This window comes from Oncorhynchus gorbuscha, linkage group LG23 (assembly GCF_021184085.1).
Source record: "Oncorhynchus gorbuscha isolate QuinsamMale2020 ecotype Even-year linkage group LG23, OgorEven_v1.0, whole genome shotgun sequence".
NCBI lineage: Eukaryota > Metazoa > Chordata > Actinopteri > Salmoniformes > Salmonidae > Oncorhynchus > Oncorhynchus gorbuscha.
The window spans coordinates 25,296,916-25,307,693 of NC_060195.1; the positions used below are offsets into that span (position 1 = coordinate 25,296,916).

The following is a 10,778-nucleotide window of genomic DNA, read 5'->3' on the forward strand; positions in this document are numbered from 1 at the left end:
AAACAATAAAAGGGATGTTTTAGACAGTGCTTTTGAAATGTTTTATATAGCTGTGCCTGTTGACATACACCCCTTAGAATGTTTTATATAGCTGTGCCTGTTGACATACACCCCTTAGAATGTTTTATATAGCTGTGCCTGTTGACATGTGTGCTTGGTAATGTGTGCTTGGTGGGTCAGTCCAAACAGATACTCCAAAATTCTCTTACCGAATGAACATTTAAATAGCAAAACAACAAAAACTCAATAATACAATACATTACACTAGAAAGTCTGAGATGAATTCATTCTCACTAACATAGGCTATTGGTCTATTTACAAAATGTTTATTGATATATGTATATATAAAATGAGGATGCACCTTCTTTGAAGAAAATGTATATTGGGCATTCTGTTTGGTGAAATAAAAATGTAACCGTCATTGTAACAATGTATATCAATGGCTTACAAAATAACCACACCTTCCTGAAGGTTATCATTCAGAAAGGTATTGGATATTATCACGAAAATGCTTTATAATCAACCACGTGTTTAGTAACAATTTCATGATTCAATGTCTTGATTCTTATGATGTACAATTAGATATATCTTGATAAGATTACTTTTCCATAAGAGTTTCTTCTACAATGGAACATATTGATGAACTCCAGTCTTTGTAAAATATAGCAGAAGAACACTGAAGACATCAGGAAAATGATACAAAATACAACAAAATGGACAATTTATTATACAATAGCTGTTTACAATAGTTCCTACCAGGTACAGAAAATATATGTCTTACAAGATCTAAAGGAACAGGCTGACTTTACATACCCCTCATAATAACCTACAACTGATTTATTGCATAATGGAACGGAAATGGCACCAAGGACATCTAAAATGACATTGACCTAGTCATCTGAATGAGTTTCTTTCTCTTCTACACTATTCCCTTTGAATGGACTCAAATGTACAAAATGAATGATATACATAGAGTTGTTTTTAAATAATTATCTTCATCACATCCGCTAGACACGTATACAGTGTGCTATGTTTGACACTTCTGGAGTGCACAGCAAGATACAGCAGGATTACTCCCAGTTGGTACAATAACAAGAACCCTATGCTCCTTTCATCTTACAAGTCATCCACATACTGTAGTCACCAGAATAAACACATGGTTCAAGGGCGTACAAAACATGTCCTATTCGAAAGAAAAACACATTGGGCCAGATTATTAATGAAGGACCTCTTCCATAGCATTTCCTCCTGTATCCTCTTTCACAGCCTTGAACGTTGGCATTGGAGAAATATGACCATTATTACAGTTGAAATGACTTAAGTGAGTAACAATAATTATCCTGATGGCCAACTTAAACGGCACCAGCAAACTAGACATCACTGCTTGATAAATCTCACTCCAAGACCAAGTACTGATTGCTGGGAGATAATGTCTTGTTCTTCACAAAAACAGTCTTAATGTTTTTTTCCCCCCACTTGTTCCCTTTGTATACATCATCTATATGTTAAGCTTCATACACCCTACAAAGGAGACAAGAAAAAAAGTGTTAAATACAGCCAAATATCATACAAAATGACATAGCCATATAGATTCCTATAACCAAACTTTCAATAGCACTATAATCCACTATAGTTCGTATTATGAACAATAGGTGCCAGTTCTGTTCCTATAAAGCAGTGTGTAACATAACCGTCTGCAAAATGCTAAATGTGTTTCAACTGCAGTACAGATGTAGGATCTTAATTTGAGCCAGTTTGCTACAGCAGGAAAATGATCCTGCAGCAACAGGAAATGTGAATTATTATGTAGATTATAATTAATGATGAAAACTTCAGAAGCCTTATTAAATCTCAAATACACCACAAGTTTTACATTTCCTGCCTTGCAGTAAAGTTCTCCTGCAACAGGGTGATTAAAATAAGATCATATATCTGTATGCAACAGCAGTACTCTTACAACTTTAGTTCATGGAGTGGGATGACCTCTCACCTATGCTTATCCTTCCAGATCCGGAACCACTTGACCAGGTTTTTGGTGCTTTGCAGTTTGGGGTGCAGACAGTACTCCTGCCCCTTGAAGCGTGACACATTCTCCATGGTGACACTGACAAACAAAGAAGCGAGGAAAAGTGTAAGAGAAAATAGCTAATCCACTTTACTGCTTTAGAATCATAAGCGATGTTGGTTAATGTTAGCTGCAAAGTAATTATAACAACCCAAGCAATGTGGTAAGAATACTGCAATAACTTTAATACATTATATCTCTGACATCTTAATTTAAACACTCATGGAGGGGTACTATGAACAGGTTTTAGAAACAGCACTGGGTGGGCAGGCCTATACATGATCTCTGACATCTTAATTTAAACACTCATGGAGGGGTACTATGAACAGGTTTTAGAAACAGCACTGGGTGGGCAGGCCTATACATGATCTCTGACATCTTGATTTAAACACTCATGGAGGGGTACTATGAACAGGTTTTAGAAACAGCACTGGGTGGGCAGGCCTATACATGATCTCTGAGCATGGCCAGATGAACCCATTGACATTCAGAGCAGCAGTTAGAGATACTAGTCTGTCTTTATGGCATATTTCGGCCGGTCATGTTGTGCCCAGAGCTATGCAGGGGCTTCTCAAATCAATCTCTTATTAGTGTGTCTGCTTCTTAGTGAAGGATTAACCTGCCCAGCCAAAAGAGGTCTTGGTTAATTTGGTTAACTCCTAAATTGGAGTTGGAAGCGCTGCTGTGACAGTTTGGATGCCCCACCCCCCCAGAATGTTAAATTCTGAGATGTGACCCAATGCCAGCCAACAAAGGAGAGAAGACGCACTCTTTCTGGAGCCTGCTGAGTCTCAATTTACAATGATGTCAGTGGCCCCACCATTTTATGCAAGCAGGCCTGCTTTAACTGGTTGGCATTAATCTGCCTGATTATGAAGTTTATCACATTGACCCCAGGACAGCAGTAAATAAAGCAGTAAATAGCAGTTTAATAGTCCAAGGGCCAACACAACTCTTTGTTGGACAGACTCTAAAGTCTTAAGATCATATTGAGAGCAATGTACTATACTCCATAACAGCAGGATAAAACAACATTTGTTTTCAAGGTATTTCTATGCTGTTGATGGGGACACATTTCTGTGTGATACCTCAAGTGAACAGCAGATGGCGATAGAGTATGTGACCTTTTACAAAAGTAAGGTCTGCTTCCACCGAAAATGACTCAAATGTAAGATCAGTGTCTATTTGACAATGGGGTCTGATGCATGCAGTAGTATAGGGCGATACAATTCCCTTTGGAACCCTCAAAAAGAGGTGAACAGTCACTCTTATCTGGAGAGGAAAAGTCCCTATTGGATGCCAAGGCCACTCACACCGACAACAGTAGCTGTCTGTGCTGTGGTCCAGTTGAGCAAGCAATGCTTTAAAAGTAATAGATCAAATGATAGGGAATAATAGGTTGACTGGATGGTGCATGTGGACAAAGACCATCATTTACTGTCTAATTTAAGCTAATAGGTTTTCTCAAGAATTTCTAGATTGAGGAGTTATCAGATTCCATTCCAGAGCAATATATTTATAGGTCAATCAGCTGCTTTGATACAGTAGGAGATTAGAACATCAGAGTGACTATTTAGACAAGACACTGCATTTGGCAAACAAACAGAATAGCACACAATGACATCTCTGAAACAAACAGAACATCGGATTGACAATGGCAATGCAGAAAGAGAGAGAGAGCAAGAGAGAGATAAATGATTCAAAGAAAGACTCACAATATCATCTTCTCTTGGCAGAAAGGATGTTTGGGTTTAATCTCCAGCTTTTGCACATCCTTGTAGCGAATCTTTGGCCCTTTTCTTGTGCACCTGCACTTGTAGGCTGTGAAGAAAACAGATGTATTTTATAAAAGCTTTCAAATAAACACTTTGGTCTGAACGTTTTCAACCATCTGTAGACTAGCTCTCTGGTATGATTTCCTGACTTCACACAGATTGCCAGGTGCAGCATAGGCCTAGTACTCACTAAACATGTAATGGAATAAAACAAAGAGAACGATTTAAGAAGGCTCAGTAACGGCAGTGTAAAACAGTAAAACGTCATTATTATCTCCACTGTAAATCAAGGCGCGCTGTTTCCCGCGCATGCATGTGGCCAGGCTCGTGCTCACTATGGAACTTGTGACCCACATCTTCAAGGCGACCTCATCAACCATCTCCAATTCCTCAATGCATTACAATTCTCATCATCAACCACGATCACTGACCAAGACTAATCAGAAAAAAAACGATTGCAGTCAGAGTGCAGTATGACTGCAGTACACTGTAGTATAACTTCAGTATGCTACAAATACTTGTCCAACATATGAGGTAATTTTGCAGTGTAACTACAGTTACAGTGCAGTATAACTGCAGTTCAACTGCGTACATTGCAGTTATTCTTCAATTACTGCATCCAAAATACAACAGTTGAGTGCAGTTACTGCACTTTTACTGCAGTTTCAAAACTGTAATATGTTTTGTTAGGTGAAGACCAGCACCGGCTAACCACCATTAATTGGATAAATGTAAAACTATGAAGAATAAAATTGCTACAGAGTAACCTGGCTACAGACTGTGGGTGAGTGGTGAACACAACAAGCGAACGAAGCCAACATTTTACAAAACAACCCAAGAAGTACAACACAGTAATAACTCAATGGTTATAAACAACAATAGCCTACTGTTGCCAAAAGTGAGCAAGCAGATTTGGAGATGGTAAATGAATGACAATTGTCAAACATTACAGGTACAATTTGGCTGCCAAACCAACCAATTGTTTTTAAAAACTCATTACCATCAGTTTAACATGTAAAATGCTTAAAACACGTTTTTCATTACTCAAATAGTAATAGATAATTACCTTCTGCTTGAAGGGAATATAAAGCAATAATTAACAAAAGCAACGCTGCTGTTGTACAACGATGCATCTTGTCTGCTGATGATGAACCTCAGATTCGGACCTCCCGACTGGTTTCGCTTAGTAAAAATCACTCAAACAACACTTTCCTTGTATTCGCTCCTTAACTTCAGAGATGACAGGAGGAACAGTATTTGATCTCTATTCTTCCGAATACTCTCGAGTTTTGACGAACTCCTTAGGTCCCGAGCGCTCAGATCAGATTAAATGTAATCCGCATTTGACGGCACTCGCGTTTCTTGCCTTTTATCCCTACATGTTGTTGAGCAGCAGCTTTTAAAAACCAGCTCTGTCCCATCTCATTAATATGCACAGCCAGCCAACGAATCAAACACTTGAAAAAGAGAAGTGGAATACATAAAAGAGAGTGGAATAGTTATGAAAAAACACTAAAGAAGGAGCGGAAAATGGAAAGTTTAGAATTAGATTAGCCTACTAATTATTTGATTTACTAATTATATATTTGATTGAAGTTATTATGCTGATTTTCAAAGTTGCCTGGGACAGCTAGAGCAACTTTCCACAAACTATTCTAACAGTGTAGGATCATTTGTGCATGGCCCACACTGCCTCTCCATTCCAAATATGTATTTTCATGCTGATTGAATCTACTGACACATGTTTCTAAGGCAAACATGTCTTATAATCACAGTAGTGTTGAAATAGTACTTTGGTGCCGTCTCAAGACTTTTCCAGCAATTTAGAGACGTCAAAGACGTTCCAAAGGGATTATCCTGTTTAAATTCCCGAGAAAGATTGAAACACTGACACATCTGGAAGTAATTAGATGATCATTGATAGAGGGACATACAGTATAATTGCAATTGATGAGAAAACATTTGTATAGAATGCCCATTCCCATTAATTGTCCCCATTCCTTGATCATATACCATAGAACAACAGAGTGCTATTTTATTTGAAAAGGTATCAAAACCAAATAAAAGTTCAAAATAGCAATTTATAGTCAGCCAACTGAAGTCATGCTTCTTATAACATCCTATTGAAAAGTGATTGACTGTAGACGTGTTGGCATATTGTGTCTTCGTCATAGTGAAACAGTTATTTGGAACATTTGTGGATAAACAATGTTAATAGGGGTACATGGGAATACATGTACCCATGGTTTCTTAGCAGATTACCATGCAGAGTTGTTCCTTGTAAAAGATAGCCCTGAGAAAAACCTTTTGACCCTCCCATTTGCGCTACAATAATTTGGTGAACAGAAAGCCTTCACCAGAATATACCCTTCTTTTCCTGGCTTGGATTTTCAGCCAATCCTCTTATCCCATCTGTCATCACTCACTCATACCAGCCTCCATGAAATGTCTCTTTCTGCAGCCTCTCAGAAGCTGTGTGGAAAATGAAAAGTGAGCTAATTAAATTTGAAGCTAAGCATAAGTCATTCTTTGCCATCCAACTGTAACATTTGCCCTGTTTGACTTGAAGCTATTCACAACGAGAAGAGATTGATGAAGCTGGATTCCAGTCAATTGGATCAGTGCAAATCAATGATAGTTTATGTTTGTTGACCTGGTTTATACATACCCACAGAAGGCAGTGATACCTTCTTCATCCATTCAGGATTTTGAGAGAAAATTAGAACCTAGTTTGGTTGGTTGGTTGTTATCCAGTTCAAGCATTGGAAACCTTTAATGCTATCCAAAAACTGTACAATTGTATAACAAAGTTTAACATTCAGCAGATCATCAGTTGAGCACTTTAGTTCATTTAACCTGAAGTATTTATATTTAAAAAAAATAGCTGTGCTTACGTTTATGGGTTAGACAACGTGCACAACTGTTTATGAAATGATAAACTCCCCATCTCTTAGGAGCACACCTGTATTGTGTCTGTGTGCTTTTAGTTCCCTTGACAATGGTCTATCACAGAACTACTTCACAGCCCAAAGTAAACTTTATCCCTAAGTCAAACATTGTATTCTATTCTTTGTCTTCCACTGGATGCGATAATGTCACTGATGGAGGGGCCCTGCCAGAGTTGGTGGAAATGCAGCCTTTCTTCTGCCAAAAGATGGTCTTGCTATGAAACCCAAACAGATCAGCTGAGCTACGTTTCAACTCTCTGGGTTCTCAGTAGCAAATGGCACCATATTCCCTACATATTCCCTACCATTTTCCCTACAGAACCCTATGGGCCCTGGTCAAAATAGGGCTTTGGGAAAAGTAGTGCACTATATACGGAATAGGATACCATTTGGGACGCATTCAGAGTGGGATGGGGAGATGGGTCTCTCCAAACATTAGTTTTTCCAGTGAAGGCGATGATTAATCAAGTCCACACAGTCCATCTCCGCCAAAGACGCCTGTTTGCTGACCGTAAAAACGCCATTGATTCACATTCACCTTTCAGGATGCTGCTGGGACACCACCAAGGCCTACATGTGTGCATTCATATGTGCCTGTGACCTTCTGAGTCATTTTGAGGAAACCCAAACAACTTCTGAAGAGGAGCGCTGCTTTCTGATCCTCATCATGTCTGATGCTGGTGATGGACCTTCACTTATTTATATAGTGTCTGAATCCTGCCGGTCCAATCAAAGGTGGCAACATGGGTTGAGCTGTCTTTAACAACATTGAGTTGATATATGTATGTGACATATGCTGGCTCACTCCCAGGGACGACTTCAAATCAAATCACATTTTATTAAGTCACATGCGCCGAATACAGCAGGTGTAGACCTTACAGTGAAATGCTTACTTACAAGCCCCTAACCAACAATGCAGTACAAATAAGAATAAGACATAAAAGTAACAAGTAATTCAAGAGCAGCAGTAAAATAACAATAGCGAGACTATATACAGAGGGGTACAGGTACAGAGTCAATGTGCGGGGGCACCAGTTAGTCAAGGTAATTTAGGTAATATGTACACGTAGGTAGTTATTAAAGTGACTATGCATAGATGATAACAACAGAGAGTAGCAGCAGTGTAAGGGGGGGGGGTGCAAATAGTCTATGTAGCCATTTGATTAGATGTCCGTGATGGCTGTTAGCTTACATAGGAATTTATAAGGTCCAGTAGCTGTGCAGTATGACTGGGAGATATGAGTGAAATCAACAGCAGGGCTGTGCCACTGTTGACGTTGTCAGGCGAATAAAGACCTTGGCATCCTAATTGGCCTGAGCCTGGGGGGGCCATAGATCAGCATGTCTACCTCCCAAATGGCACCCTAATCCATTCATAGTGCACTACTTTTTGACCAGGGCCCACAGGGCTAAAGATTGTCTGTTTAAATATAACACAACCCGGTATTATATTCTACATGACATTATATTAGGACAGGATACAATTCCCATTTTTTTTTTATGGTCCACAAATAGTTTTAATCCCATTTTGATTATATATAGGGATGTTTTATTTATTGAGTTACATGAATAATTCACATCAAACTCAATCAAGCCATTACAAGTTCTAGTGGATGCTTGAGTGAATCACTGTCAGTCTGAGAAACTGAACTGATGGTTGGAGCTGCCATAGCCATATTTGAAATGACAGGCAGCTGTTGAAAGTGAATTGAAAGTTAACTGTTGGTGTCAGATTCTCTCCACGTTTCACCACGTGAGTCATCCTACTACCAGAGAAAATAAATGATTTCAGAAACGCGTGGAAGAACTCTCAACATTGAGCAGACCATTGTTTTATCGACGATAGAAAAAGCATTCTTTGTATTCAAGTGTCTATCAACTGTCCAACAAGAGTGTGCACAACAATCTCAAAGATACAGTTTCTTAATATTAAAATCCTGGAAATAACCTTTATTAACCTGAAACAGTTTGAGTAGTATATAGATTTCTTGTGAGCATGTAGAGTGACTGGCTATTGGAACCAGGTCAGGGAACAGTGGAAAGAACTAAACCAGACCACAATGTCCTTTGTATATGATTTGTACCGCCACAGAAATAGTTATCTTATAAACTCTCTCAACTCTCTAACAAAACTGTTTATCTAAGACAGGACCATTTAAAATAATTTGAACCAAATGCTCCCACAACTCATTCAACACATAAACAGAAGGAGGCATTAGCACATGCCAGGAACCCGCAGCAGTGTTGATCTGTTCCATGCTTCAGTACATGTTGTGCCTTATGCCTCAGCAGATTTACATACATAATTCTCATCTGATTTTTGGTGAGTCATGTGAAGGACACTCACAGACAAGGTTATGTAAGTTATAGCTTTAGCCGCTCCTGGTGGAAGCAGCGCATTTTAGCCAAGGATTTGTACTATTTTGAGGTATTTCACAGAGAGGGCAGGTTTGTTGTTGATGTTATATAAGTTACCTTGATTATAAAAAAGGCACTTCTAAAAACTAACAGTGCAGTCCACATCTATCAGCTGACATTTGACATTTGAAATGCATCAAATGTATACTTCCTGGATCTCTGTGGTCACTGTTTACTTGAATTACATACACTTGAAATAAAGTCCACGAAGCAATTGATGTGCTTTTTTTATTTGATTTTTCCAGAACCATAGTCAGAGTCAGTCAGAGTGGCTTGGGGTGAAAAGATACGTTTTCATCAGGCTCCAGATTTGCTCATATAAGTAAAGGAATCCAAGGCTGTACCAGGCTGGATAGTGATAACAGTTTCAGACAGCAGGAAGAACATTCTGTACTATGTGCATACTGCATAGGGGAACATACAGTATGGAACACCTCTCTGGTATTTTCATAGGGATTTGGCCTTATCTCTTAGGATACTTAGGATCTCTATACCTTCTAATGGTGTTTGGGGATTTCATTCTGTGATGCATTGCAGAATCATGTCGATGAGAGCACTCCCTTTGGTCCTCTACTATATAAGAAACACCAGTAAGCCAGTAAGTTGTTTGTGCTAGGAAGGAAGACATCTTTGTCCACTGATCCTCCAAAACCCATTCAGCTGATTAATGGTGAACCTCTTCTCACAGGATCCATATTTCCTTGTTTTTTCTGAACGTGATTCATCTGTAAGTGTCTGTGTCGGTCGAGAGAGAGAGAGATGGTTTATTTGAATGTTGTAGTGTGGGATTGATGTAATCTAGTGGTGCGATAAACCCATCTGCATCGAAAACCTGATGTCCAAACAGAGAGCTCTGGGCTCGTCAGAAAAGATGAAGGGAACAGAGTAATTGTAGGAGCGGAGAACACAGACGGACACTCCTGGCCAATGGGATAGAAGGACTGGGGGAATGGAGGCAGGGTGTCTGATTCTCTGTGGGAGAATGCTAAACTGGAGTGCAGCCCAACAATAATCCACATTGCATGAGATTAGTGGGGGTGGATTGTGGGAAAATAAAGCCCTGCAGGTTTTAGCTGTCACTGAGGTTGCTAGGCAAGAACCAGCACATTATCCCACCACAATGTAAATAAACAGCAGTAAAATAAGCTGATTATCCCCACAAGGCCCAATGACTCCCACCATTATCTCCACACCACTGATGCTTTCAGGCTGTCTCAAATGACACCCCATAGAGCTCTGGTCAAAGGTAGAGCACCAAATAAGGAATAGGGTTTCATTTTGGACGCAACCTCGGTCGGCAATAGGATTTCCGCACCCCTGTCCAAACAACATCTAGCTATCACTCCCCTCACTCAATAAGCCCCATGTGTAGTCTATCTGTCTGTATCTTCTCTGGCACAGAGTATGCTTTTTAACAATTTAGAACAGAGTAATTTTGGAGCTATTATTTCATCGGGTGAATCACTTATATTGGGTGTTCATCAAATAATAAACTGTTCAAAGAGCAGCTGTGTCAATGTGTCTGAGGGATGATTCATTGTCAGAATACGAAAATGGATGAATAATACTCAG

General features: G+C 39.3%; 1 protein-coding gene across 1 annotated transcript; it reads right to left on the bottom strand.

Moving 5' to 3' along the window:
• Nucleotides 1-704: 704 nt before the first annotated feature.
• Nucleotides 705-5,227, bottom strand: LOC124011693 (C-X-C motif chemokine 14-like). The gene is made up of 4 exons (XM_046325178.1): nucleotides 4,907-5,227; nucleotides 3,781-3,886; nucleotides 1,991-2,104; nucleotides 705-1,521 (listed from the first exon to the last, which is right to left on the bottom strand). Exons 1-4 carry the CDS (start codon nucleotides 4,971-4,973, stop codon nucleotides 1,506-1,508), a joined length of 303 nt encoding a protein of 100 aa, XP_046181134.1. The 5' UTR covers nucleotides 4,974-5,227; the 3' UTR covers nucleotides 705-1,505.
• Nucleotides 5,228-10,778: the final 5,551 nt, after the last annotated feature.

Coding starts and splice junctions, on each gene's coding strand:
- LOC124011693 (XM_046325178.1), bottom strand. CDS start 4,973: ATGCATCGTTGTACAACAGCAGCGTTGCTTTTGTTAATTATTGCTTTA. Junction 3,887..4,906: donor ATATTCCCTTCAAGCAGAAG/GTAATTATCTAT, acceptor TTTTCTTCACAG/CCTACAAGTGCAGGTGCACA. Junction 2,105..3,780: donor TGCCAAGAGAAGATGATATT/GTGAGTCTTTCT, acceptor TTTGTTTGTCAG/TGTCACCATGGAGAATGTGT.